General features: G+C 40.2%; 3 protein-coding genes across 7 annotated transcripts; 1 reads left to right on the forward strand and 2 right to left on the reverse strand.

Annotated features, from left to right (window-relative positions):
- Window positions 1-316: 316 nt before the first annotated feature.
- On the reverse strand, window positions 317-12,716 carry LOC122768856 (WD repeat-containing protein 82-like). 4 transcript variants are annotated; one of them, XM_044025149.1, is made up of 17 exons: window positions 12,338-12,716; window positions 11,162-11,262; window positions 10,992-11,058; window positions 10,444-10,543; window positions 9,523-9,639; window positions 9,280-9,435; window positions 9,112-9,181; window positions 7,698-7,840; window positions 3,628-3,801; window positions 3,267-3,362; window positions 3,084-3,188; window positions 2,993-3,007; window positions 2,861-2,902; window positions 2,628-2,753; window positions 1,638-1,788; window positions 817-938; window positions 317-716 (listed from the first exon to the last, which is right to left on the reverse strand). In XM_044025149.1, exons 1-17 carry the CDS (start codon window positions 12,634-12,636, stop codon window positions 549-551), a joined length of 2,052 nt encoding a protein of 683 aa, XP_043881084.1. In that variant the 5' UTR covers window positions 12,637-12,716; the 3' UTR covers window positions 317-548. The 4 variants fall into 4 exon arrangements, with proteins under 4 accessions (XP_043881084.1, XP_043881082.1, XP_043881081.1 ...); XM_044025147.1 differs by lacking the exons at window positions 7,698-7,840; window positions 9,112-9,181; window positions 9,280-9,435; ... (3 more) ...; window positions 11,162-11,262; window positions 12,338-12,716 and adding exons at window positions 3,883-3,960; window positions 4,729-4,859; window positions 6,636-6,864 and having other exon boundaries at window positions 3,628-3,806; XM_044025146.1 differs by lacking the exons at window positions 7,698-7,840; window positions 9,112-9,181; window positions 9,280-9,435; ... (3 more) ...; window positions 11,162-11,262; window positions 12,338-12,716 and adding exons at window positions 3,883-3,960; window positions 4,729-5,130 and having other exon boundaries at window positions 3,628-3,806.
- Window positions 12,717-13,180: 464 nt separating this feature from the next.
- LOC122768283 (mitochondrial RNA pseudouridine synthase rpusd4-like) lies at window positions 13,181-16,107 on the forward strand. The gene is made up of 6 exons (XM_044024166.1): window positions 13,181-13,673; window positions 13,993-14,200; window positions 14,301-14,394; window positions 15,083-15,233; window positions 15,351-15,448; window positions 15,738-16,107. The coding sequence occupies exons 1-6, from the start codon at window positions 13,220-13,222 to the stop codon at window positions 15,939-15,941; spliced, it is 1,209 nt and encodes a 402-aa protein (XP_043880101.1). The 5' UTR covers window positions 13,181-13,219; the 3' UTR covers window positions 15,942-16,107.
- A 193-nt stretch (window positions 16,108-16,300) lies between these two features.
- LOC122768281 (transcriptional regulator QRICH1-like) lies at window positions 16,301-23,025 on the reverse strand. 2 transcript variants are annotated; one of them, XM_044024164.1, is made up of 12 exons: window positions 22,559-23,025; window positions 21,616-21,876; window positions 20,529-20,597; window positions 19,816-19,953; window positions 18,774-19,724; window positions 18,453-18,612; window positions 18,135-18,289; window positions 17,931-18,045; window positions 17,749-17,857; window positions 17,520-17,662; window positions 17,346-17,436; window positions 16,301-17,250 (listed from the first exon to the last, which is right to left on the reverse strand). In XM_044024164.1, the coding sequence occupies exons 2-12, from the start codon at window positions 21,862-21,864 to the stop codon at window positions 17,073-17,075; spliced, it is 2,358 nt and encodes a 785-aa protein (XP_043880099.1). In that variant the 5' UTR covers window positions 21,865-21,876; window positions 22,559-23,025; the 3' UTR covers window positions 16,301-17,072. The 2 variants fall into 2 exon arrangements, with proteins under 2 accessions (XP_043880099.1, XP_043880100.1); XM_044024165.1 differs by lacking the exon at window positions 20,529-20,597.
- Window positions 23,026-25,859: the final 2,834 nt, after the last annotated feature.

Raw genomic sequence — 25,859 nt, forward strand, 5'->3', positions numbered from 1 at the left:
ATACACTGATTTAGACAGATGTCTGACTGTAAGCTGGTGCACGTATTCATATCACTAACACTTAGTCATGTTGTTTATGCTTGTCTGTTTATGCATGTATACCGGTGAAGGTACCACAGATTATGGAGGCCTTCACTGGCCTGTCTGCAGTCAGGCTCATTATACACATTATAGACCGAGCAAACACTGCAACACATGTGTAGTATCCACAGATGCCAAATAAAAGCTGTGTTGCAGGCAAATTTGTTTATGTTTAAAAAAAAAGAAGAAGAAAAGATTTACACTTGTCAGCAAAAACACAGGCAATCTTCCTTTGTACTTTTATTTGTAAAATAAAGGTTGAAGTACAGTGCGAATGACAGATTTTTAGAATGTGTCTCAACATTTAAAATTGGACTCTTACTGAATCTGACCACAGGATTTCTGATTTATGGTGGAACCGTTTATTTCTTCACGTTTGGTGTCAAATGTATGTCCAAGAGGAAATGACTAGGAGCTAAACATTCAAATAACAAAGTCAATTCATAGATATCGGGGTAGTTTAGTATCTAAATGTCTTCCCCGTTTTCCCCCGCACCCTTGATGAGGCGTTTATTGCCCCTCTTGCCTCCTGGTCCACGAGGCTTGGCAAAGGCCTGCTTTAAGGTGTGCTCCATCGGGTGGACCTCCTCGTACAGGAACTCTTCTGTTAGTCCGTCGCCACTGTCTATCTCCATCTATGTGCACAAAAACACACAAACACACATGAACTTAAACATGCACACATAAGTTATGGTGGCTTTGTGACCCGGGAGTCTACAGATGTGCGACGTGTACCTTTTTGGTGACCTCCAGTTGGTAATCTCTCTCCACCTCGTCCAGTAGCCTGTTCTTACAGCTGGAGTACAACATCCTTTCCTTGATGCTGCAGGTGTAGCCGGGCATCGAATATATAAACACTGGTAGAGACACAGAGTTGTCTGTTGATATTTGCTGCTTCACTGGATCAGTTGTGGTTCGAACAAGGACACACACACACACACACACAAACAATCCTGACACGCAAGCAATCTACAGCACCTGAGATGAGTCAAATAGAGATTACTGTGGCTGTTTTGAGATTAACTGCAAATTGTCTTTTTCACCCAAGAGATAAACAGAAGTATTGGGCAACAAAATTTAACTAAATGATTTAATACTACTACTAGTATATATATATATATATATATATATATATATATATATATATATATATATATATATATATATATATAAATATATATATGTATGTATGTATATATATATGTATATATATATACATATATATGTACTTGTATATATACATATATAGATATATACATATATACATTTATATGTATATATATATATATAGTTATATATATATATATATATATATATATATATATATATATATATATATATATATATATATAGTTATACACTTGAGTTAAACCTTCTTTTTTTGTTAAGTTACTCAAGAAAAGAAAGGTACTCCTTGAATCAGAGTATTTTTAAGTTTTGAAAATACAAAAAGTACACTACTTTATTTTGATACATGGTGTGGCTGCTGTATTTTGTCTTTATTAGTTACACGAACACTAACACCAACATCTCAGGCCACAGTTTCATGTACTGACCCAATGCCTCCTGCAGCTGCCCTTGATGAGAATGTTTGAAAATGAAGAAGTGGTATCGGGGTGAGTCTGTGGGAATCCTGTAGGGGAGCTCATGTGTCTCTGTCGGTTTGGTGTGAACCAGCTCAATGGTCTCTTTCTCTACGTCCAGTCTCTGCAACATAATGTACACAAACAAGCTTCAGAGGTCAAATCCTCCTCAGTCAGTTTCATACAAAGACTTACAAATATGTTGACATTTGTCTTCTAGTCTAATTCTGTTCTCTATTAACCTATCAGTGCTACAGGTGCACCAATGTTAAATTGCTGTGGGAATAATACACAACTCCTTATATGGACATCCAGAGGGTTTATGTTTATAGGTCACATATTTAACCTTTCTTCTTGCGTGTTGTTATATTTTATATCGCATTTTTAGTCGTGATATAAAGTCTCAATAATTGTGCAGATGTCACAAAATAGACGTGTTTAGAATAGTTTTTCATAAAAACAAGTCAAGTGAACTTTGAACAGTGACGTATTTCCAAATTTCACAAATTCAATCCAATTGTGCTCAGGTGTGTTGGTGAAAATGAATTATTTTTGTCATCAAATTGCCTAGGTTGTGCTGAAAATAAGGATATAAGACACTCTATATTGCACATTCTTCTAGCCTCTGGATATACTGTACGTTTAAAGACGTAATGCATTCCAAGGGTTAATAGTTTCTGGTCTCAGTCACGAGTTTCAAGCCTTCTTTACCAGAGTATTTGGTCAATTTTGTGAATAATTCTGGAGGGAAACAGACGATAAAGTCCAGCACATAGGAGTGAACACCAGTGTGACTGATCATCCAACAACAGGTGAAGCTTCTGAACGTCCTTTTTTAAAAAACCTGAACATGGCGCTGACAAAATCACGACTCTGTAGGCTTCATAATAACTGTAGTTCGGGTGACATCACATTACAGGAGTGTTGTTTAATAAGTTAAAAAAGTGTTGACTGAGGGCTCACCAGCTGTATGTAGTTGACGCGTTTCTGCTTGAGTTGCTGCAGAGCTCGTTTGGCCTCTTCTTGTAATGGAAACGCCAGGCCCTGAAGAGTCTGAGCCCTTTTGTCTAAGCCAAACTCCATCGTGACCTGCAGCATTGAAAAGAAATATGCAGATGAGTCGCTGACTTTTTTTTTTTTTGAACACATTTTTATTACATAACAACTTGAGCGGGAAACTTCAGGACGGGACAAACCTTTGCTCGTGCTGTCGGCGTCCCAGTTCGTCTACGTTCGTCCTGTGGACATAAAAGCCATCATTTATAAATCTGTCCTCCTCTGCCTCCATGCACAAATGTGGATTTGTGTTGGGATGAAAATCTACTTACCCATACGACTTTATCCTGCAGGAAGAAAGTGAATTCAGGACGATTTTCATGTGATATTGTATAAAACTATCCACATTCATACAGATTCTACCTCTGTGACTTTGATTTGTTGCAGCTCCTTCTCGGCTGCTGTGAAAGGAGCCGGTGAGGAGCAGGTGGACATGTGTCGCAAGTATCCCTGGAAGGACACGTCCTCCTGCAAACAGAGAGACAGCAATACTTATGAGACATCCAGAGACAGAGACGATTCAGCATCAAGTTTTCTTTCTCTGACCTCGACTGTGCCAAACAGCTCGTCTTTGATGTGAACTCCTCCAAACTCCTTCTTCAGTGTGGCACGTGTTGCTGCGTACATCATCTTTTGCCTCACCTAGAAGACATTGGGTGTATTTATAGGTCACATATTCAGGCTTATGTGTTGTTGATTCAAAGTTCTGATTCATTTTATAGTCATAGTGATATAAAGTAGCGATAACTGTACAGAAGTCACAAAACAGACTGTTTTTCTTTTCTTTTTGTTCATAAAAACGAGCCAAGTGAACTTTGAACTGTGACGTGTTTCCAAATCTCTGATTTTAAACCATGCAGTTTTATAACAACTTTGCTTTCATTGTCTCAGCATCTCCTAGACATACTGGTGATTGGTCAGGTGACCAGGCAATGAAGATCCACTCGTGTCCCTGTGCATTCTGGGAGTCTAGGCGATAGAGGATGTAGCACGGCTCTTGGGGCTGGAGCAGAGGAAGCAGGCACTGGTCGTAGTCTTGGTCCCAGCTGTGTGCAGGCTCTCTGGACGAGTCCAGCACCAACTCCTCTGCAGACAGACAGAAACGCGTGTCAGTTTAAACGCAGAACAAGTCAACGCTGTGTTTGAAATATCCCGTGTTTACCATTTCTGATGACGATCTTCATTATTCTGATGGCACCTCCCTTCGCCCCGGCCAGAAACTGTTTCAGCTCAGATGTTGCTAAAGTAACGAGATATGAGGCAGACCAGTCAAAACTGAGGATGGGGGGGGGTGACAGCAAGTGAGACAGAGTTGGGTAAGTAAGAACCTGAGACTCCACTTCAGGGAGAAAACTTGATCCGCTGCCAGGTAGTCACGCTATCACCTGAACTGACTTACACGGGGGACTGATGAAGGACACAAGGGGAGTGTTGTGGATTAAACACAACCATCAATACCCAGTTTAAATATCCCAGAGGGGCAATTTGGTCGTAAAAACTTAGCTTGGGCTACATATTGACCCCCCTCCCTCCCTTTCACCATGGTTACCAAACACAGCAAACCTCATAAATGATGTAAGATCGGGTGAGGAGGGTGAGAGAGGTATGCTTCCGCCAACCCGGCCCCTTATGCTCCAATTACCAAATGCCATAACACACACAAACAGCACATACATACGTCTGAATGTATCCATCCATCCAAACATCATCACAATTACTGGTTCCACAACTTAGATCAAAGACATTAAGTGTGTTATCAGTCGTCATCATCTAATATCCACAGCTGTTTATGTTCTACGTGTAAAATCAGCGACGTTGAAATGACCTTAAATCTGCTCTTAAATAACGAAAAACATTTATTTAACCAGGAAGTCCTCGGAGATAGAAATCTATTGAAGCAGGGAGACCTGACAGTGAACGACGTGTAACGTGTATAAAATACAGAATGTGAAAACAGCAGTCGACTATAAAAGGAGAGAATAAAATGTTCAAATGTAAAAGTACTAACCATCAATTCCAGTTTGGTGTGACATCTTTTGGCAGTCAGCTGTCACCGCTACACTCTCCTCAGGTCCGGGTCTCGGTGTCTCTCATACACTTGCCTCTCCACTAATGGCAGACAGATGGACCCACGCACACCTGTGACATAAACGCCTTGAGGGAGACTCGGGAGATTCCTTACACTTGAAATACAATCTGCGGAACTGTGGCTGATGAGTAATAATGTTCCTGACAGTGGATATGCCACCCTGACCGCTGATCTAAAACTCTTTGCGTATCGATGACCACAACTTTAAAAAAGTCTCGGTTGGGGGGGGGTTTGCGTCTCCCCAGCTCACACACTGTCCCCTGCTCTGTATTGTGTGTGTGTGTGTGTGAGATCAGTGCAGTGTGTGTTCTGGTGCGGCACACATGATGACATTTTATCACAGCGGCTGCGTGATCTCAAGTTCCAGCCACCTGGTCACAGAAATGTGACACCAAGCATGAATCTGACCTATAAATACAATGTTGTTACCTGGGCCCGAGCATGGGAGGTGAGTTTGTGCTCAGTGTGTGTGTGTGTGTGTGTGTGGGGGGTTTGATGTAAAGGTAAGAATGAGGCAAAACTGCTGCTCAAATGTGACAAACAAGACGCGTCTCTCTCCGTTCGTCCTCTACAGTGTAAGAGCTCCACAGGTTAACTGTGGACACTGGAAGAGTTGGCTGGCTCAGTACAAGTGGATCCATCACTGACCACTAATCGCTGACAAAGTCACTGAGATCACACACACACACACACACACACACACACAGGTCTGTGCAGACTCTCACTGACTTCCATTCATTCAGACGGAGAGCAGAATTAAAGCATTACCGTTACGTCCCTGCTCTATAGGGAAACCAGGGGAAACGTGTGTGTGACTTTCCAAAGAAAGCCTGAATAAATCCAAGGTCTGTTCAAAAGTGTAGCAGTTTTATTACAATGCCAAAAATAACTAACCAAAACTTCTCTTTACAAACCTAATCTTACCTGCTGCACTGAACCCCCTAATTGAAACACAGAAAAGAAACTACCACTGTTACCTTTTAACTTAAAGATGAACAATTTCTCTCAAACAATATTACAATTATTATTTATCTTAAATAAACTCAAATGACCTGGGGGCCAATGAGCGTCTGGGCCGGTCTGGAGAAAACAAATGTGGGATATATACAGTATATATGATGCAAAATCAATCTATTAATATCAAAAACAGTCAAAATAATAAATCAAATAAAGTAAATAACAACATGGACAACTGTGATTATGTTTTAGTTATTAAGCACATATTAACACCTTATTCTATATCTACTACGACATGAATTAAGATTTTTCCTGATTAAGGTGTTAATACGTGCTTAATAATTACTAATAAAGGGCTAGTATGCTACTTATATGCATTGTTCCTTAACCAGACCCTCAGAAATGAGGTTCTGCTTCATTAGGACCAGGTTTGGGTCTACATGAGGACTACTGTCAAGGTCAGTGTTTATGCCATTAAAAAAGGTCATAAAGAGGCAACAAAACAGCTCACACACGTTCATACACCCAGTGGACGCATGTCAAAGGTTAATTCCACAAGAATCTGAAGAAACAACTTGAACATCGTCTTCCCCCGTGTCTTCCTCCACACACACACACACACACACATGCACGCACACACACGCACACACACAGAGGTTGGTGAGAGAATGATAAGTGTGTACCTGCGAGGTTACCTGTGATGGGATCATCCATTATTCACTCCGTGGTGAGTACACAACCCAAGCATCTATACATTATTCAACAGAATCCCCCCCCCCTCTTCTACTTCAGGAAGATAAAACGCATGTTTACAAAAAAAAGACACAAATGTCCACTCATTAAATGTCTCCTTAAACGTTTCCACTCACACTTGTGTTCACAGGCGTCGTTCACTGACTTCTGTTTGCACGTGTCGGGTGAGAATATGCTGTATGCACCTTTTTGTATCAGCGGAATAAAGAAGAAAATATCCTTCATGTTCATTTTCCCAACAGAAAACAAGGTCGCCTTATTCCAGCTTGTCTCATCTGTGAAGATGGAGATTTCCACACTGAGTTACCACTCACACACACATTATACAGCCCACATTAAGTTAATTGAAAACAGGAATAAACAGATTAACCCTTAGTGCTCATGCGGCACAGACGAGCAGCCATGGTAAATTTGCCGTGGGAATAATACACCACTCCTTATATGGACATCCTGGGTGTGTGTGTTTATAGGTCACATATTCAGGCTTTTCTTGTCGTCTTCTTACTAAATAGACGTGTTTTTCATTTTGAGTACTTTTTGCTCAGGTGTGTTAATATAGTTTGTAAAAATTCATTTTTTTGCTTAGGTTGTGCTGAAAAAAAGGATAAGATAAGACACTATTTATTACACATTCTTATAACCTCTGTATATACTGTATGTTTTAACATAGTACATTGACAAAAGCAGCCAAAATGCTCTGTGTTCTAAGGGTTCATTGAAAGAATAGAAGTGATTGTTGACTGCTGCTGAACTCCTGTGTATCAATATTTAGGGGATGGATGATGAAAATGAAGGACTGCAAAAACTCGGGCTCTTCTTTCTTTTACTTTATTTTTTATCTAAAATATAAAAATTAATTTAAAAAATAAAAACACCAGTTTAAGATATAGGGGTCACGTCAAAGTCTGGGAGTATAAAACTTGTAAAATACTGTCGCTAAAACCTTTCACATAAAAAAAAAAAAAAAATAGTATTTTTCCTCCTCCATACTTTTAGGCAATGAAATGAAGAAGTCAGTGGAATACGTGATGGCGAAATGTTTAACTCTCTTCTTCCTCCGTCAGTCGTCAACACACGGAAGCCAAAAGTTCTGTTGAGGAAAGAGAATAAAAAAAAAAAGAATGTTCAGTGTTCATGGATTTGTCGAGCGCGAGTGAACGTGTGTTTGATCGTCGCACCATGTTCGTGCAGGCGCTGGCAAACGTCATGTATCTGGGGTTGAACTGCAGCGTGTTGATGGGTCCGGGATGTTTCCCATCCAGCACGGCCACCTTCATCCCGCTCTCCGAGCTCCAGACGTGGACTCTGCCGTCCTCAGAACCTGCGCGGCCAGCACCAGACATAACAGAGATTCACGGAGGACGTACCCAACAAAGAGTTTTGATGAACCGATTCTGATGATTCAGTTACACTGAAAACAACTGCTTGATGAGTCACTCGTTTGTGCGTCGCGTGTAAAACAAAGGCCGCACAGTGATGACTCCGCCCACGTTGAGTAGGTGCTATTTTGTAGTGGAAATGCAACCTGAACCGTGCTGAGGTGAGGCGAGCTGGGACTATAGTGGAAAAGGGTCATAATAAGTTCCCTGTGTATCACCTAAAATCAACAAAAGTGTTGTCGTTAGATTAAAAATCGGTACCTAAGGAATTAATCTCATCAGGATCAGTGAGTGATTGTCTCTCCTCATGCGTACGGGAAATTATGACCAGAGACGGAGCTCATTACATAAGGAGAAGTGAGTGTTTACCTCCTTAGAACCTTTTCTGGTATAGATGCTGATTATTTTCAGGACCAGTCGTAGCAGAACCTAATTTCTGTTTCTAAGATTTGAATTGGGATTAGGTTCAAGGTTATAATAGTTTGGGATTTTTCATTAGTTTTAGTTTTTATTATTTTGAAATGCAAGGAATTATTTTTCTTCCTATTTTTCCAGGAACTAAATCACATTTTTGAGGCCATTCCCATGCTCCACAACACAACAAATTGGATGTGGGAGGGGCCAATAAGTGCGCCGCCCCCTGTCCAAATTCACCCTGAACAGCACAATTATCGTAGTTTTTGTTTTTAAAATTACTTCAAGTGGGTTTGTTAGTTTTAATTTTTTGTAAATGCTTAATTTTTATTTAATTAGTTTAATTATGAGTTTTAGTTAAATAGCCAACAGACTAAAGACACAAATGAAGATCACAACATAAAAAATAATAAATAAACCTCATGAGACACATCACATTGCTTGTGAGCCAGGAGGATGAAAACTAAGCACATTTTCTCTACAATTTTAGTTTAGTTAACTATAATAACCATAATTAGGTTAAGATTAGGACTAAGGCTTGGATTAGGCTTTCCAAATGAATGGGAGTCCATGAAAGGACAGCTGCACGGACCTGTGTGTGTGTGTTGAATGAATTAAAGACTAAATAAAACACTGAATAGTGCATGGAATAAATGTGAGAGCAGAAACTTGCTCTGTGATTAACTGCAAGAGAGAATTTGTGCATAAAGTCATTTAAAATTGTAATAAAAAATACAAAAACTCATCGGATTCTCAGCAGAAAGACACCCAGACATAAATCTGTGACACATTAACTCACCAATCATCACAAACTGTGAGTCAGGCGTGAAACAAGCCTCCAGGGCGATGGCTCTACTGTTGTTGTAGCCCTTAACGTAAGCAAAGGACAGGGACAGTGTCATGTGCTCAGCATACAAACAGACACGCAACTCAACAATGAGGCAAACAATGAGGAAATTCCTCTTACAGAGAACGTGTGCAGCACAGATCCACTGATGGCATCAAGCACTCGAATCATCCCTCCATTTGTGGAGATGAGAATCTGTTTCCCATCGTTGCTGAACTTGAGTCCCGTCCAGTCACAGGCGCGATTAAACCTGGTCTCAAACGAGGCAAATGGACCCTTTAAACGGGGAGATAGAATGTGTTATAGACGCGATATAAAAGAGAAACACTGTAATACTGCGAACACGCCACATTTGCGTTTCACCTTGTCAAAAGCACGAAGGTCGTACAATTTAATGGCCTGTGATTCCACCCCTGCGGCAAATATCAGCCCATCAGGGTCAAAAGAACACACGGGGTTCCCCAGAAGATTAGCCAAACCCTGAAAGACGCAATAAATGAGGAGAAAATGTTTTTACATGTACATCACGTGATTAAATCATTAAATAAACACTTAAATGGTAATGGGATTCAGACGTGCAGCTCAGTGTTGCTTAAGCAGATCTGGGGACACCCAGTGGTGACAGGACAGAGGATTGTCACGCCATCCAGACTGGGTCAGGACCCACAGATGGGGTTATTATGGGGCTAAGCCTCAAATTGCCCGGCTTTTTTTAACCATAAAAGTGCCAGAAAAATGTCCTCCGAATAAGTGATTTTTGACATTTTTTCTGGCAGTTATTTCCAATTTGCTGCATGTTAAAATAGTGTATTGACAATTCTTGACTTGACGAGTCTTTGTCTCCATATCCAAAAATGGAGAGTTTTTCCAACTCTCTCCTCTCTGGCGGTTTCCTGCAAAAGTGCGAGCGCTCACGTACAACTTCTCTTCTTCTTCCACAAACCGGTGTGTAATTACGGTAATGCAAAGTGCGCTTGCGCAAACATGTCATCAGCGATACACTCGGTGTTAAAGAGTTAAAATGCATTACAGTGAATAAAAGATGATTCACTTCTTCTATCTCTTGGAAATGTCTATTTTATCTATTCAAAATGATATTGGGTGTCACAGAAATGGCAATAAATATAGTCAGAAATGTCATATTATGCACAGATTTGGTCTTGTTACAATACAGTATTGTGAATTGGGTCACGGTGTCTTTTTTGTCCCATCACAGTCGCTGTAATTACACATTGAGCAGCAGCGGCAGAGTCATTTTCCCAGTGTTCACAGACGCTGACTCACTTGACAGTCTGGACATCGCAGGTCCCAGATTCTGATCGTCTTATCCAGTGATCCTGAGATAAATGTATCGTCCACTGGAGACATGGAGAGAGAAATAACCCTGAAAGTGACAATGATTTTAGATTAATGTCCATCTCCTCACTTATCATTGCCCGTATAGCACAGTAACACTGATCAATGCTAGGATTTCTCCAGATAGATGTTTATACCAGATCTAAACTGGTCTAAACACATGTCGCTGACCCCTGACCAGCTTTAACAATGAATTAAATATTATTAAATAGAGTTTATGAAGTTCAAGAATATATTTTAAAATTAAAACTTGCTTTTGTCTTTGTAAATCTCCATTTTGTGATCAAATTAACATAACTATAATCATTAAATTACACGTTTTGACACCTAAAATAATTGCAAGGACATAAATATTTCCTGTTTTCTTCCGTTTTATTAGGCAATTAAATGAAAATAAATCTTATTACGGGAGCAAAACTCAGGTCAATATTGAAGTTTTAAGTAGTCCGAGTGGTGTTGTGGTTACATGTACTCACCGTGCCATATGTCCAGAGAAGTACCGGATGTATTTGTTGTCACTCAGAGACAGGTATCGTATGGTGTCTACATAAAACACACAGATCACAAGGATTGACCACTGAAAACTAAAGCTTGAGTACTTAAAGTCAAGAAGCAGCAGCAGCTGCAGACTGCAGTGAGTTATTACCATTGATCTTGTTGGAGCTGTAGACCACTTGTTGTGCGTCGCCATGCGTGTAGCGGATGAGGTCCACTCCATACTTCTTGCTGAACAGAGTGCGTTTCATTCTGAGAGGAAAAAAAGGTTACGCACATTAGTCAGAGCACAGGTATGTGATCGGTATATGATGCAAGTTTTCTTCTAACAATATGTTTAAGTTGTTTTGTTTCATTTGGTATTCTTAAAATGCTATATTTGCACACACTGTCACATTTATACTGTTTATTTTGTACATTGTAATTGTATACAATATTCCTATCATTGTAATTGTATACAATATTCCTATCATGCTGTTTTTATATTATATTTATTCATATTTCTGTTCTTATTTAAGATTTATCTGCCTTTTGTGCTGTTGTATCAATTTGAATTTCCCCCGAGGGATTATAAATCGATTACAAAACTAATCGTCAAATATTTCGATAATCGATTCATTGGTTTGAAGCTTTTTTTCCATGATTAAAAGACAATTTCTGATCATTTCAGCTTCTTAAATGTGAATATTTTCTTAATTTCTTTGCTCCACATAACACAGAAACCTTTTTTTATTATTATTTTGGTTTGTGGACAAGACATTTTATGGGGCGAACCATGAAATGGTTTGGTCGATTATGAATGTAATCGTTAGTTGCAGCTCTAGTATGGGATGATACCACTTTTTTGTGTCCAATACCAATACTGATATCACAAAGTCAGGTGTCTACGATGTATGATATTAGTCTGATACAGTCATTTTAGACCATTTATGAACGTATGAAGCTGTTAACAATTCTCCAACTGTGTAACAAATATTGTTCTCCCCCAATAAGAAGAAATAAACAGCCCAAACATAATTGGTGAAACATTTGATATGGTATTTTTGAAATCACTGATCCAGTGATTCCCATCCCTAGTTTAAACTAAACTAAATGTGTAGATACATTTCGATTATACAGTGTTGATGAAATTAACATAATGTATTAAGTTTCTGAGAATAAAAACTAGTAAAGAATTAATCATTAATAAAGATTAATAATAATCGGTCTGGGAGATTTCAAACACAGTTTTTTTTACATGTTTATGTTGCAAATGCATTCCAATTTAAGTGGTTCCTAGTTAATTATTGACTTGCTTTCTACTGTATATAATCTACTAAGCACTTACCTTCCCTCTTGAATGTCATACAAAACGATGCAGTCGTCGTCGCTGCTTGATATAGCGTTTTCGCCATTTGGGCTGTAGTCCACACAGTTGACTTTCTGAGAATTTTGTCTGTAAGTCCTGGCGACTCTAAAATTCCGTATGACACTGTCTGTGATCTTCATGCCTACAGTACAGTCTGCTGTGATCTTAAATAAACGTTGTTTGTCTGGGGGAGTAATAAAAAATACCAGTTTTACAGTGATGCACTCGGTTTGTTTGTCGTCGTTCACTAAGTGGGCGGTGTTTAAGGAAAACCTCATTCAATGCCTTTAACCGGTAGAGAGCATCCATGGTAGAGAGGTGTCGGTGTCAGAAACGAGAATACGTGCGACCCGGAAACAGAAAGTTGCATAACAGGATATGGTTTGTGTATTTAGCATTTTGTTTTGCGTTTACGGTTTACATATTCATATATATGTATATATATGTATATATATATATATATATATATATATATATATATATATATATATATATATATATATATATATATATATATATATATATGTTCATATTTTTAGTCTATTTACTTATGACTTTATGTTTAGTTTATGCTTTTCTTCTTTTCTTCTAGTCTTCTCCCTTGTTTAGCCCCATTGACTTGAATACGTTCTGGTTGTGTGTCGTTTGCCTGTGTCAATGTTTGAACTGTTTATTATTACAAAAAGCATTCCTTTTTTACTATATGGTCAGTAAGTGTAATATGTGCCATGTAATGTTACGTTATATTTGTAAAACCGTTTCAAAGTTTATCATTATCTCGAAAATGTGTTTGTTTTCTAAAAATTCATATGCTTTTATTCTGAAAGTATCACCCGGAAGCAATTGGACGGCAAGAAACGCATGTTTCCTGCAGTGTGTGTTGTTTTGCTGAAGCCAAAGTCAAACACGTACTCACGCTGTACCATAATGAACAACTGCAGAAGAATAGCACGTAATTGTCGCTGTAGCTCCGGACTGAACAGCCTCATGTCCCGCTTCAAGACGCGGACAAACGGTCACTCGTGTCCCGGAGCAGCGCCGTCTCACAACCGGGGTCAAGCCACCGTTACCGGGGGGAAACCCCGGTTGACAGCGGCCGACCTGGCCCAGCAGGTCCAGCAGGAAAAGACGAAGACACCGGCTACCGAAACTCCGATGTCCAAGCAGCAGAAGAGGGTGATGGAGCTGAAAAAATTCACTCTGCAGCTGCAAAATGTTCACCCGAACGTCCTGGCCAAACACCTGTTCAGAGGCGTGTTGTACCAGGACAAACACTTTGTGGTCATCAACAAACCGCACGGTGTCCCGGTTCAAGGTAGACCGTTATAGCTTTAATGTGACCATCGGTGTTTTGAAAAGGTATTAATGTGGAATAAGAAAGAGTGATTTGTAGATTATAACATTGACAAATATACTAGTAATGTTTCTTCATCCCTGCTTTTCAACTTATAAGTTCAAGTTCTTTTGCCTTTTTCTTACACAGCTGACATATGATTTCATATGTCTTTCTTTATAGCCTCTCATAGTGAGGCAGTTCTGTGAGGTTTAGAGATATTTGATCATGTCATTGTTTATATGTATTTTTCCAATATCTAAACCACAAGTGCGTATTTGTTGTTGCTGTTGTCTATCAGATGCCTCCAGGGGTACATCCATCTCATCCGTCCTTCCCACCCTTTCTAAAATGATGGATGGAATGAAGACCAAATCTGATTCACAGTTGTTCCCTTCTCTGGGACTGGAGAAGGAGACAACAGGAGTTCTCCTACTGGCCAGGAGTGACGAGGCAGTGGGTTACATACTCAACATGCACAGAGAAAACAACGTGCAGAGGAAATACTGGTAAAACATACAGTAAATGTATACCCATGTATACCCTATAGAGACACACGTCACACCCATGTGTGATGCCAGAAACTCAATCTCCTGTTTACTTCCACAGGGTCATCACAGTCGGTGTACCTGTGCCATCTGAGGGAGTCATTGATATTCCCATCATAGAGCGAGAGATCACAGGCCCCCAGCCACACTACAAGGTGTCTCTTCTTGAGTGCTGTTATTATTTCTCATGTCAAATAAATGGGTGAATTTGATCACTTATTCATATGTGTACAGCAAACGTGTGCTGGACAGCCGGAGACATGGATGCTCACCCTCAATGAAAATATGGCAGCCACTGAGGACATGAGGAAAAACAGATTATAGTCACTTCATACTAAAATCTTTGGCTGTTCAAGTCTACAGAATATGTTCACTGCTTTATCTGGCAATTACACAGCCTTTTGTTTGTTAATGAAATCTGAAGATTTTACATCACAGCACACAGGAGTTGTTCATCCTCTGTTGTCTCCATCGCTTAGTTCAAATGTGTTCTTTTTGTGTTGTGGGCGTTTGAATTTGAATTTGGATTTACCTCAACAAACAAAGCAGAAGTGGACGAGCAGCTCCCATATCACCATGAGCTAAAAGCACTTATTTTCTCTGTTGACTTTGGTGCATGAGAGTGAGTGGTTCACAAACTCCAGTGAGCAAGTGGTGAACACCAACCTTACCTTATTTTCCTTGTGCTGGCAGCCATGTTTTCAGCCTTCATTTCTCGGTCCCTTTGCGACACTTTAACCCATTTCATAAATTACTATCTAGTGATTTTTTTGGGGAAAAAATGTTGCCATTATAGAAGAACTGTGGTGTCCACAATCTCAATTCTACTGTCTAACATTTCAGATGGGGTTAAGTCCTCTTTTCAGAATGAATGACTCGGGTGATGGTGTGACCAAAGTGCGAGGTCATCGGCAAGCTCATCCTGCTGTGACCAAGTACAGAGTCCTGGACAGCAGCACTGGCTGTAGCCTTGTGGAGCTTCAGCCATTAACTGGTAATGATGTTGTCCTCCTAGGAGACATCAAAGTTAATTACTGACAAACTAGTAAATCTGTCTTTTTTGTTTCCAAGTAAAATTGGTGATTTCTTTCTTTTTTTTTTGTGCCCACAGGCGTGAAGCACCAAATGAGGGTTCACATGGCATTAGCATTGGCATGTCCCATTCTAGGTGACCATAAATATTCCCACTGGAGCAAACTGGCACCACAGGTAATGTTTCCAGAGTAAAACAAACTAGGGGCGACAAATTCAAAGCAATACATGTACATTAAAGCTGCTTTAAGATGAACTCTGAACTCCAGAGATTCTCTAAATCCCCCTTACCAGGGGTTGCACTGATGGCTGCTGAGATCTTAGTGCTCTATCCCTCTATGGATTCTTCATGCAGCAAAAACTTATTGAGACACGGCCTGTGCGGTTGTGTACATAGCGTCCTGTTCTGTGTTTAGAAAGTTGTCTTAGTGTTTAAACAACTAAAATCCTATGTTTTGGGTTGCAGAGATTACCAGAGCGCGTGTTGGGTAAGCTTGGACTGGAACAGAGCAAGAGCCGGTACATTCCTCTTCATTTGCACGCACGGCAGCTGACGCTATCGCGCGCCAGCAAAGGAGACATCGATGTCTCCTGTCCACTCCCAAAATACTTCACACAATCACTGAAACACCTGCATTTAACACTTCCTGATAAAAAGGATGATGAGTAAAATAAATCTTTGCTTGTTTGAATGTATGCAAGTGGCCTCGTTAAGAACATGATGCCATGTGTGGGAAAAATATGGAAATGTTTAAGTTAAATGTAAGATTCGTTTGTATAAAGAGAGTGAAATTAACTGCACAGTGCTTTTTTAGTAATAAACAATTGGAGCAGGACTGTATTACAAGTATTTTTTGTCATTGCAGTAAAATCTGTAAAAAATGTACATGTTATTTTCCTGTAGGTACCACAAGGCTATGGGGTGCTCTAAGAAGTCATTTTTAAAACAGTACTTATTCCAAGACTACAGAGCATGATACACTTCCATATTTGAACACACATTAACGTTGCATTCACTACACAAAGCAGTTTCCATCTCCACATCCTGTTTAATGACCTGCTATACACCTGTACACAGGAGTAAGTTGTCAAAAATCTTTAACGGGTGATCTTTAAATCGACAGCTTTGACCTGAGAAACATGTTTCCACCCGCCTGTATGACGACAAATATAGCACGTGCGCTTGTGAATAATTGAGGTTCACCTTGACGATCCACAGCCTTAAATCATATCATTTTGGGGGGAAAAATAACCAAAACAGGCACAAGTTAAGTTTTGAACGTATCAATACATCAATTAAAATGCAGTCAATATGGAAGAAGTCATAGCAGTGGTCCCACTCGTCCCTTTAAAATGCAATGCATCATAGTGGGACCGTGAGGGACAAGGAGCTGTGGTTCAGGTTATGGAGTGAAGGGAGAAATATCTTTGTATATTAAGAATGAACTCTTCATGAAAATGGAACACCTTCGCTCAGCTGAGAGAGAACAGCTAAAACCATTGATTATGATCCCGCACCAGTGAGAAAACAAACCTCACTTAACTGCCAATTAACATTAACATCTGTGGTCAAGAGAACAATCAAGAACCGTCCACCCAATCAGCTGAAAGAAAGTGATTATCTCTCGAGTGCGTTCACAATACACTCCTAAAAACATTGACTGTTTCAGAAGTTGATCCACTTTATTTGAGATGGTCAGTGATGTTTATAGAGTCAGGACAGGTACTGCATAGTCAACAATCGGTGACTGTAGAACTAGTTCCCATGAGTCCAAGCAGTTCTTTTAGTTTAACCCACGTTCTATGGACCAGCACCTATGATCTCCTGGATCTCTCGGACCACGATGATGCGAGCCAGCATGAGTTCCACTTGCTGACTTGTGATGGGTTGCGACGAGTACCACATAGGGCTGTTGGGTGCAACAACGGGTTCTGGAGTCATGTAATATGCATCATTGCGTCCTTTAATGCTTTGAGGGCTGGAACAGGGGAAACAAAAGAAGTCTGATTTTGTTGCACATACTCAAAAAACAATACCGTCAAGCAGAATTACTGTTTCTGTAGTTTCACTCACCATTTGAAGAGGTAAAAGTCATAGAGTTTAATGGGACAGCGAAGTGGGTTCTCTGGATCCTCAATCTGTTCTTCATACAAGTCATCAGTTCCTGAAACAGATGCCAGAGAAGCGGTCAGCATCAACAATGCCTGAAGGTCAAGACTTAAGTCTGATGTTAACTCAAAAGAACACCTTTCTGTGTGGCACTTTGTGCTTTGAGAAGGCGGATGCAGGTTGCTTTGTCCTTGGCATTAGTGGGGTTCTTCCTCGTATGACGCAGAACCTTGGAGAAAGCTACTTTCATGTGCTGTGCAGGTGAAATCAGGCGGAAATATCTGTGACAGAGACACAAGAAAGATGTAACTGCATGTGAAATCTTTAAAGCAGAACAGATCTGGATCACGTAGTGGTGGTTGCTCACTTAGTATTGAAGTACATGAGAGTTGTGAGCAGTGTGGCAGGTGAATGTGCACCAAGTTGTTTACACTCCCACAGCATCTCCTCTGTCACATGACTTGGAATGATGTAACCTACGATGTGAACACAAAATTAGCAAATCCTTTCAAGAGGAACAAAAAGACACACATGTTGATTCGGTCTTACCTAACGGATGAACACTGGGTTTCCAACCATCCAGGAGGGTGTGTAAAGACTCACAGAAACGTGTGTAATACGGATCAGAGAAAATATCATCCACGCGTCCGTTTTCAGAAAGATACTACAGAAGGAAACATATTTCACCGCCTTCAGATTCGTCTTGTTACACTTTACAAAATGTCCACGTGTCATAGGCCGGGTGATACTAACCTTTTGCATACACAAGAAAACATAATACAGAACATCAGGTGCAAACTGCTCATCTTCTAATCCACGTGCTTCATGTGTCATCAGGGACAGACCCAGGTTTAGTTCAGCAACCGCACTGGACACCAAGTCCTCCTGAAAGCGCAGCGGCTGCCGACCTGGATACAGCCACAGACAGTCATTTCATTAGTGCTAGCCCTATAATTTGTTATTATAAGAAGGAAATGTATTGAGAAGAACTCCATTAACAGACAATTAATCAGAAAAAATAACTGCTTCCGCTAGAGGCTAATAGATACAAATTGTTCCAGACTGACTTACGTCCTATGGGTGCGAGCGTAACCTTTTCCTGCTTGCTTAGCTCAGCGTTTTTTCTCTTTGCCCAAAGGCTCCACACCTCCAGACCCTCCTCTGGCTTTAGACACACGGGAACCAGAATCTCGGTAGGTGGTTCAGCATGAGCATCCGTCTGTACGTGGCCCTGCACGAAAATAAGAATTCAAAGAGGGCATCAACAATAAAACACACGGCAATGATCCATGATGGCGATGGTTTCAAAACAAATAAAACACAGGCTGCTAACTGTTGGACACATTTAACTACAGTGTGGTTTGAAGGGAAAAGTGGGGTCTCAGCTCTAACCTGCAGATGGAGCTGCTGTTCTTGTCCCTCTACTCCTTGGCTCTGTTGTTGATTTGGGTCCCATATGTGTACCGACTGCGTAGTGTTGTAAGTCCCTCCTACAGTCTGCACTGCCACAGGGATGTGAATATTCCCGTTCATGAACTGCGCTGGAAACAGGGTCTGTACTATTTCCTCCTGTGTCCCAGCAGAGGACAACTGCACATCCGCAGACCTTGAGGAGGAACTAGGGGACGATTTGTCCTTACCATTGGTGGTGGTAACTTGCACTGTACTGTATGTATCCTGTGGTATAGCAATGTGAGTTACACCGTGCTGTTGTGGAGCAGAGTACACAGGTATGGTCCAGGTTTCTCCTGTGGGACCCGTGATGGTTCCTGTAGTGCTGTACAGCTGAGCACTGTCAACAGTGAGCAAATCTGGTCGTAGGGACACGTAACTTTGCTGCTGTCCCTGAGGAATGGCTAGTACAGTAGCGACCTGCTGACCCTGTGGAATAGTATACGACACCGATAGAGGGACATCCACCTTTCGCTTCTTGGCAGGTTGGAGTACAGCTGACACAGAGCCAGACCTCCGCTCTTCCTCCCTGGGAGAGTCCTGTTGCTGAGAGGGAGACATGGCCTCTATGGTTTGGATCTGGATCTGTTGGCCACCTTGTAGCTGTATTTGTTGGCCACCCTGTAGTTGAATATGTTGACCATCCTGCAACTGAATTTGTTGTCCCCCCTGCAATTGAATGTGTTGGCCGTCTTGTAACTGAATGTGTTGTCCACCCTGCAGTTGAATCTGTTGGCCATCCGGTAACTGAATATGTTGACCATCATGTAGTTGAATATGCTGGCCAGCCTGGAGTTGAATTTGTTGGCCCCCTGGCAGCTGAATGTGCTGCGTTCCTTGTAACTGGATTTGTTGTCCTCCAGCTACAGCTGCAACCAACTGAGCCTGAATCTGTAAGTTACAGTAAGTGTTAAAGAAAATGAATGGCAGAAATTCACCGTGTGGATACACTTAATGTGAGTGCCTAATATCAATATAGTACCTGCTGCTGCTGCTCCTCTGTGAGCTCTGCATGCTGGACAAGCTGGGTTGTGGAGATTCCCTGCAGGTCCTGCTGAGACTGGGAGGCCACCTGAAGAACCTGGCCAACTGTTTGACTCTGCTGTTCCTGGATCTGAACCTAGAGTGGTGTCACGAAAAGTAAAGAGATGCATCGGAAATATAATTTACTGTTCACACAAAACAAGTCAATGTATCTCACTTTTTAGTATTTCAAATAATAAAATGCCAAGCTGTTCTTGGCAATGCAAAGCAACCAATACTGAGCAGATGTGTGTATTATAGTAATATTTACACATTTAAAAACAAAATGAGAGACAAATGCAGCAGGAAAAGAGAGGACACGGGCAGATAAAATCTGGAGTGAAAGAATTAAGGATTTAATTAGTTTGCTTCCAAGGGGTAAATAACTATTAATGGCAGAATCAAATATTTTGTGTTGTTTTGAATTGGAATCATTTAATCCTTTCTCTCATCTTGACTCAATAGCACATAAATTCAAGTGTCAACGCTGACAGATCAAAGCTACGCAAGTCCAACTGCAGTTAATTTAACTGTAACTAATGGAATTAAACACCACACAGCCTCATTCTTTTTCCTCTTGACAGTGAGCAGTGATTGTGTTTCTGGGCCACTCCAGTCAGCTTCATCAGTCTTGTTAAGTTTCTGAGACACTGAAGTTGGGTGTAAACTAACCTGCACTTGAAGTTGTTGTTCAGACCCATGGTGCATTTGGGGTGAAATCTCTGCTGAGGTCACCTGTACCTATTGTGAAACATGCACGTATATTTATAAATGTGTAAAGAAAAACAAAACAAAAACCCAGTCATCCTTGTGTGGAAGAGAAACAAAATACTTGAATTTGGGTGAAAAACTTTCATGTCATTATTGATTTATGTGTTGATTATTTTCTTGATGAACTGATTATTTGTTAGGTATGTGAAAAGTGTCAAGCAGTGTTTTCCTGCATCCTAAAATAATGTTCGCAAATGTCTTCTTTTATCCATACACATAATTAATCATTATAACAGTTGGCAATTCATTTAGTAATAGAATAATCATTGACAAGTTGTTGTTGCAGCCCTATCTCAAACATGGCTTCTTACTGGGTAACAGAACAACCAGGTTTGACCTTGAAGGTTTTTCGGGGTACAGAATAGTTGGAAATCATCAGGCCAAGCATTTTTATACACTTGACAAGGGGAATCACCCATTCCTGACTGAGTGAATACAGGTGTGTGGGTTATCGGTGGATGTTAAAGAGGGTTGTGTGGAAGTGTGACATGCCTCCATGTATTTAAAAATCAACAAACATCACAGATCTATCCATAAACAGCTCTGTGTGCAGCAGCCATTTTGACATGTTTTAGCAGGAAAAGCACAGATGTTGCTGTTCTCATGAATGATTGTTCAGTTCAGTTCAGGGCAGCCAGGACAATGGTAGTGTGACGGAAGCAGCCGAACCTGAGGCCTGAGAAATCAGCCATTATGAATGTATTCATATCTGTAATTTTTCTGCCGATACCTGTGAAAAATGGCTACTGTGCAAAGAGCCTTTTACAATCACAATAATAAACAGCTAGATTTGAGCATAGTGTTTTACTTAAGGAAATGGTTTGTAGTAACTTTCTTCATTTAAACCAAGGGAAAAAACGGGGTCAACTTTAAAAAAACTCCTCTTTCCCCTTGGAGTAGTGTCAATGTGTGGTTCGAGTGCGTGTGTGCAGCAGATTGCATCAGACTGAAAACTGCAGTATTCAAATATATCCACTGTGAATCTTACCGGGCAAGCTAGCTCTAAGAGCGATCCTGCCACCTCTGTACTGTCCGTGTAGATACAGTTGGTTTCCTGCTGCTGGTAAACCATGGCAGTGGTGGTGGCTGCTCCTTCCTGCTGGGTGAACTCCTGCAGCACCTCTGGGCCTTTGGCGAGACACTCCAAAAACTCCTTCATCCTGTGCTGCGGTACAGTACGGGCCTTCTGCCGCACATACTCATCGAAGGGGACCACCCCACTCTCCTGCTCATTCATCGTCACTTTAAACTAGAAGGAAGGAGAATAAGTCTTTTAAAAACTAATCAAGTACCAAACAACTGACTTTTATAATGCACTGCACTGACATCTATAATAAGGATGGGTCACTGGTGGTGACTGGTGGTTTCTCTTGAATCTTTCTTTAACACGACATACTTAGCTAAAGCCTAAAGAATATGATTCAGATTATTTTTTACACACACATATGTGTGTGTGTATAGGCAACGTAGGAATAAAATAAAATGTTAGTGCATTTTGACTTGTAATGCCACTGTATCTCGCAACATAAACATACATAATATATCATCAATGTAAATGTATACTATCATTCATGTGTTTGAATAGGTTTTAAACACTATCTAGACTTCATGACTATTAACACTTGGACTGGTCTGATCATTCCATTCACGGCACAGCTATTGGTTAGCAAGCTAGGTTCACACTCATTAGCAACGCGTCGTTTTGTCACGAGCGCTTGTGAATATTCGACCGAGAAACTGCATTTAACACAGCATAAAACACACGCTCCGTGTAATGGATGTATTAAAGTCTGTGTATATATTGGGAACGTTTAGCCAACATTAACAGCATCAGACCATTCGTTGCAGTAACATGAGGCTAAATGGCTAGCTAATGGCTATGCTAACGTTAGCTAGCTAGCTCGACGGCTCTCTGTATCCTGTCATGCTACCTTAAATAAAACGAAATCCTCTCCTTTCCGCCAAGGCACGGTGTTTAAAACCAAAATGCTGATAAACGTCTAACAGCTACCAGCAGCACACCATGCACTTCGCTACATAGCGCATGTAGCAGCGGTGTAAAGTCCCGCAAAAACAATGCTGTGATTAGATAAAAATGTAAGCAGCAGCAGCAGCAGGCGAGGTCTCTGACGTCTGCTTGTTTTAGGGAGAGAGGTCCAGGCTGCAGACTGTCCGTGTGAATAAAACAAGTTCCACAAGCTCCGGCAAAAAGCAAAGAATGATTTATCCAACACAGTCTCGAGTGGTAGCAATACACCGTGCATCAAACAGACGCACACACGGGCAGAAGCGGGCCCACGGTGTTTATAGTCTGGTATAAAATGACGGAAGTACAGGCCTCCTCGTCGACAACAACAAGGCGACTCCTCTTCTTCAGAATGCTGGGCTGCTGCCGCGCTGTGTGTCCCATTATTCCTCTGCAGGAGCAGGAGCTGCACTCATGTGAGGCTCTCTGTCTGTAAAAAAATCAACTCATTCTACTCATAATATGTCACACACCATCACCAATATTAATTTAAATGAATATCTGGATATTTAGAAACAACCCATATTATCGGCACTTCTGTACGTGTTACCTGTCATTGTTCTTATACAAGGTACTGTAAAGTTAAATCTATATAGATAGATAGAAAAACACAATTAAATAATGAACATATTTTAATATGATACATACATCAAATCTGAAGATGTGTGGTTATGTTGTGCAAGTTATTTATTTTATACATTTTGTTTATTACTAAACGTACACAAACTCATGAAAGACCATCATGGTACAATGCACTCATACTCCTGTTGCATTTCATATAATAAGAATAAGAAATAATAATTAGAAGAATAAACTTAATTTATGCACTTTGTAAGGTTACAAAGTGCTTTACTAGGTTCCAACAGTAAAATAAAATAATAAAATAAAACAAATATAAACAGAATCTGAGTTGAAATGCTTTACTTGGCTCTGGTAAACATTTGAATGTATGTACCTTTAACAAAGTCTAACTTCACCAGTCTGCCTTAAAGAGCCAGGCATGTGCCAGTGAGGGCCTCCCCCTGTTCGCTCCACAACAAACTGCCTCTCCACCATCTTAAGGTGGACCACGACAGATGTACTGTATGCCTAGGCTATGCCCTTTACAAACTGGAGAGGGAAGAGTTAATTCCCACACTCGCTGCAGAGTATCTGACATTCTGCTCTCTGGTGGAGGTTGTGGTGGTATACAATATTCTGTATATGAATATAGATTTTTCTTTTTATTCTTTTTCTTTCATTGAACCATTTAGTTACTCCTCAATAACTGAGAAAATACAGATTTGTACAGTTCACACTGTAAAAATCCTTCACACAATAGCTGTAAATAAATTGGTAGGTGCAATATGTGGACTGTAATTAAACAATTGTGTTTGCCTTTTAAATCTCCATATGTAAAGCATTTATTAATGTATGTATTTTAATTGTAAGTGACAACAGTAACAGTTCGGTCCTGCCCTTTGTCTACACAGGTGACAAGTTGGGATGCTGCCAGGTAACCCGTCGGTTCAGTAATAGGAATGAGACACCAGCCTTGAAGGCGAGGATGAATGTGAGCATGTCTGTAACTCAGCCCTCATCGTGATGTTTGTCACTTTCTACATTAGAAATAAGTGCCGCGAGACTGCAGCTAGAAATGGAGCACAGCCTGTGATGGATTAAGAGGAACGGGGCACAAGAAATTACACGTACACCCGAGTTAGTTGGCTATACTGACGGGAAGTTTACTTCTGACAATGTGTTTTTGGTAATGTTGTAAAATAACAGTAATACTTGGAAATTACACCACCAATAGGCTTGTATGTAAAGCATTGGGCTTTTTTTCTCCAATGTTTCTGCATTATGTTTGTTCACACACACAGGTTGCATTTGGAAAACCAGGTCACCTGCATGAAAAGTGTAAATTATGTCAAAATTAAGATTATTACTTGGATTTGATCTTTTATTTTGTTGTTACTTGTTTTTAAATGATCCTATGAGGTGCTTGTGCACAGATGTTTTACAGTGTTGAGACCCTCTGGATTACACGGGGGAATTATTGTTCTTTCAAGGATTGAAAACCAAAATTGATTATCTGCCTTTACCTTCCCTAAACTTTTAATATAATAATGTAAAACAAAAAAACCCCTATCCTTTTGGAATCCCAAAAGGCTCATCATGACCAAAGAGCTGACAAAGCTGATGTTTCAAAAATGATAGACACCCACTCCAATGTACACACCATCATCATCCCAGAGGAGGCAGCCACATGACAGCTGAAGGCTGACATACACCTAAAGGAAATAATATTGCTCTCCATGTGGTAAGTGATCATGTGTTTGTTAATTTAAGACAAACATAAAGCATGTCAACATGTTCACAATCTTCTCCCTCTTCTTTAAATATACAGAATATGCTCAGTAAATGTTTGGCCATATATTACAAAACAATACTTTTGGAAATATGTTTCCCAATGCTAAATTTTTCCCAATGCTAAAGGTTTTTTTTTTTCCTAAAGAACTTTCCAAAGACATTTCCAGCAGAATTATTTACCATCCAAATAATATAATAATAAAAATGTATTCTTGACTTATAGAACTTGACATGAAACCCCCATCTCCTATTAACCTAAGGTGCAGCATTGACAACGCCCTTCATCACTGTTCACAACTCCACCTCCCTCAGACACCAATGATGATCTCATCAGTGATGCATCTACATGACTAGCCCCAAGATGATGTCACCTGAGCTGAAATATTCAGTCAGCGTCTCTGTGGAATACAACCACCAAACCATGTAGATGTAAAATGCTCATTTAAGATGTATATGTTTTGGAGAAAAAAGAAAAGGTGTTGGACCTTCAATGGATTTTTAGAAATAGTTTAATGGTTTTACATGGAAATAATAAAAGCCCAAATGCACATAAGAAAATTGAATCCAGACTGGATATTATGAGCAGTGCAGTGAGAGTTGTATGATAGTGGTTTTATGAATGTTCTGCAGGACTGACCAGTTTTCCAGACCATTATCATTAAAATTCCTGTCATCTGAGTCAACAGATCTCCTCCTCACCTCAGTCTCTTTGCATTACATACTGGTTATGATTTTTTTTTTGGTCAAAATTACCATCCATCTACAAAACTGTAGCCCACATCTTTCTCAAATTGTATTTTCAATATGCACTTGTGGTAGCATTTACTATAAATTCAACATTAAAGGCAGAATTT

The sequence above is a fragment of the Solea senegalensis genome, linkage group LG4, assembly GCF_019176455.1.
Source record: "Solea senegalensis isolate Sse05_10M linkage group LG4, IFAPA_SoseM_1, whole genome shotgun sequence".
Classification (NCBI taxonomy): Eukaryota; Metazoa; Chordata; class Actinopteri; order Pleuronectiformes; family Soleidae; genus Solea; species Solea senegalensis.

Bases quoted from the DNA above. Each gene is read 5' to 3' on its own strand.
- LOC122768856 (XM_044025149.1), bottom strand. From the start codon at position 12,636: ATGAGGTTTTCCTTAAACACCGCCCACTTAGTGAACGACGACAAACAA. The intron at 9,182-9,279 runs GTAAGAGGAATT...GCTTACGTTAAG, and splicing joins CTGTGCTGCACACGTTCTCT to GGCTACAACAACAGTAGAGC. The intron at 717-816 runs GTACACGTCGCA...TTGTGCACATAG, and splicing joins AACTGGAGGTCACCAAAAAG to ATGGAGATAGACAGTGGCGA.
- LOC122768283 (XM_044024166.1), top strand. From the start codon at position 13,220: ATGTTTCCTGCAGTGTGTGTTGTTTTGCTGAAGCCAAAGTCAAACACG. The intron at 13,674-13,992 runs GTAGACCGTTAT...GTTGTCTATCAG, and splicing joins GCACGGTGTCCCGGTTCAAG to ATGCCTCCAGGGGTACATCC. The intron at 14,395-15,082 runs GTGTCTCTTCTT...CTAACATTTCAG, and splicing joins GCCCCCAGCCACACTACAAG to ATGGGGTTAAGTCCTCTTTT.
- LOC122768281 (XM_044024164.1), bottom strand. From the start codon at position 21,864: ATGAATGAGCAGGAGAGTGGGGTGGTCCCCTTCGATGAGTATGTGCGG. The intron at 17,663-17,748 runs GTGAGCAACCAC...TCTCTGTCACAG, and splicing joins CTCATGTACTTCAATACTAA to ATATTTCCGCCTGATTTCAC. The intron at 17,437-17,519 runs GTGTTCTTTTGA...CATCTGTTTCAG, and splicing joins ACAAAGTGCCACACAGAAAG to GAACTGATGACTTGTATGAA.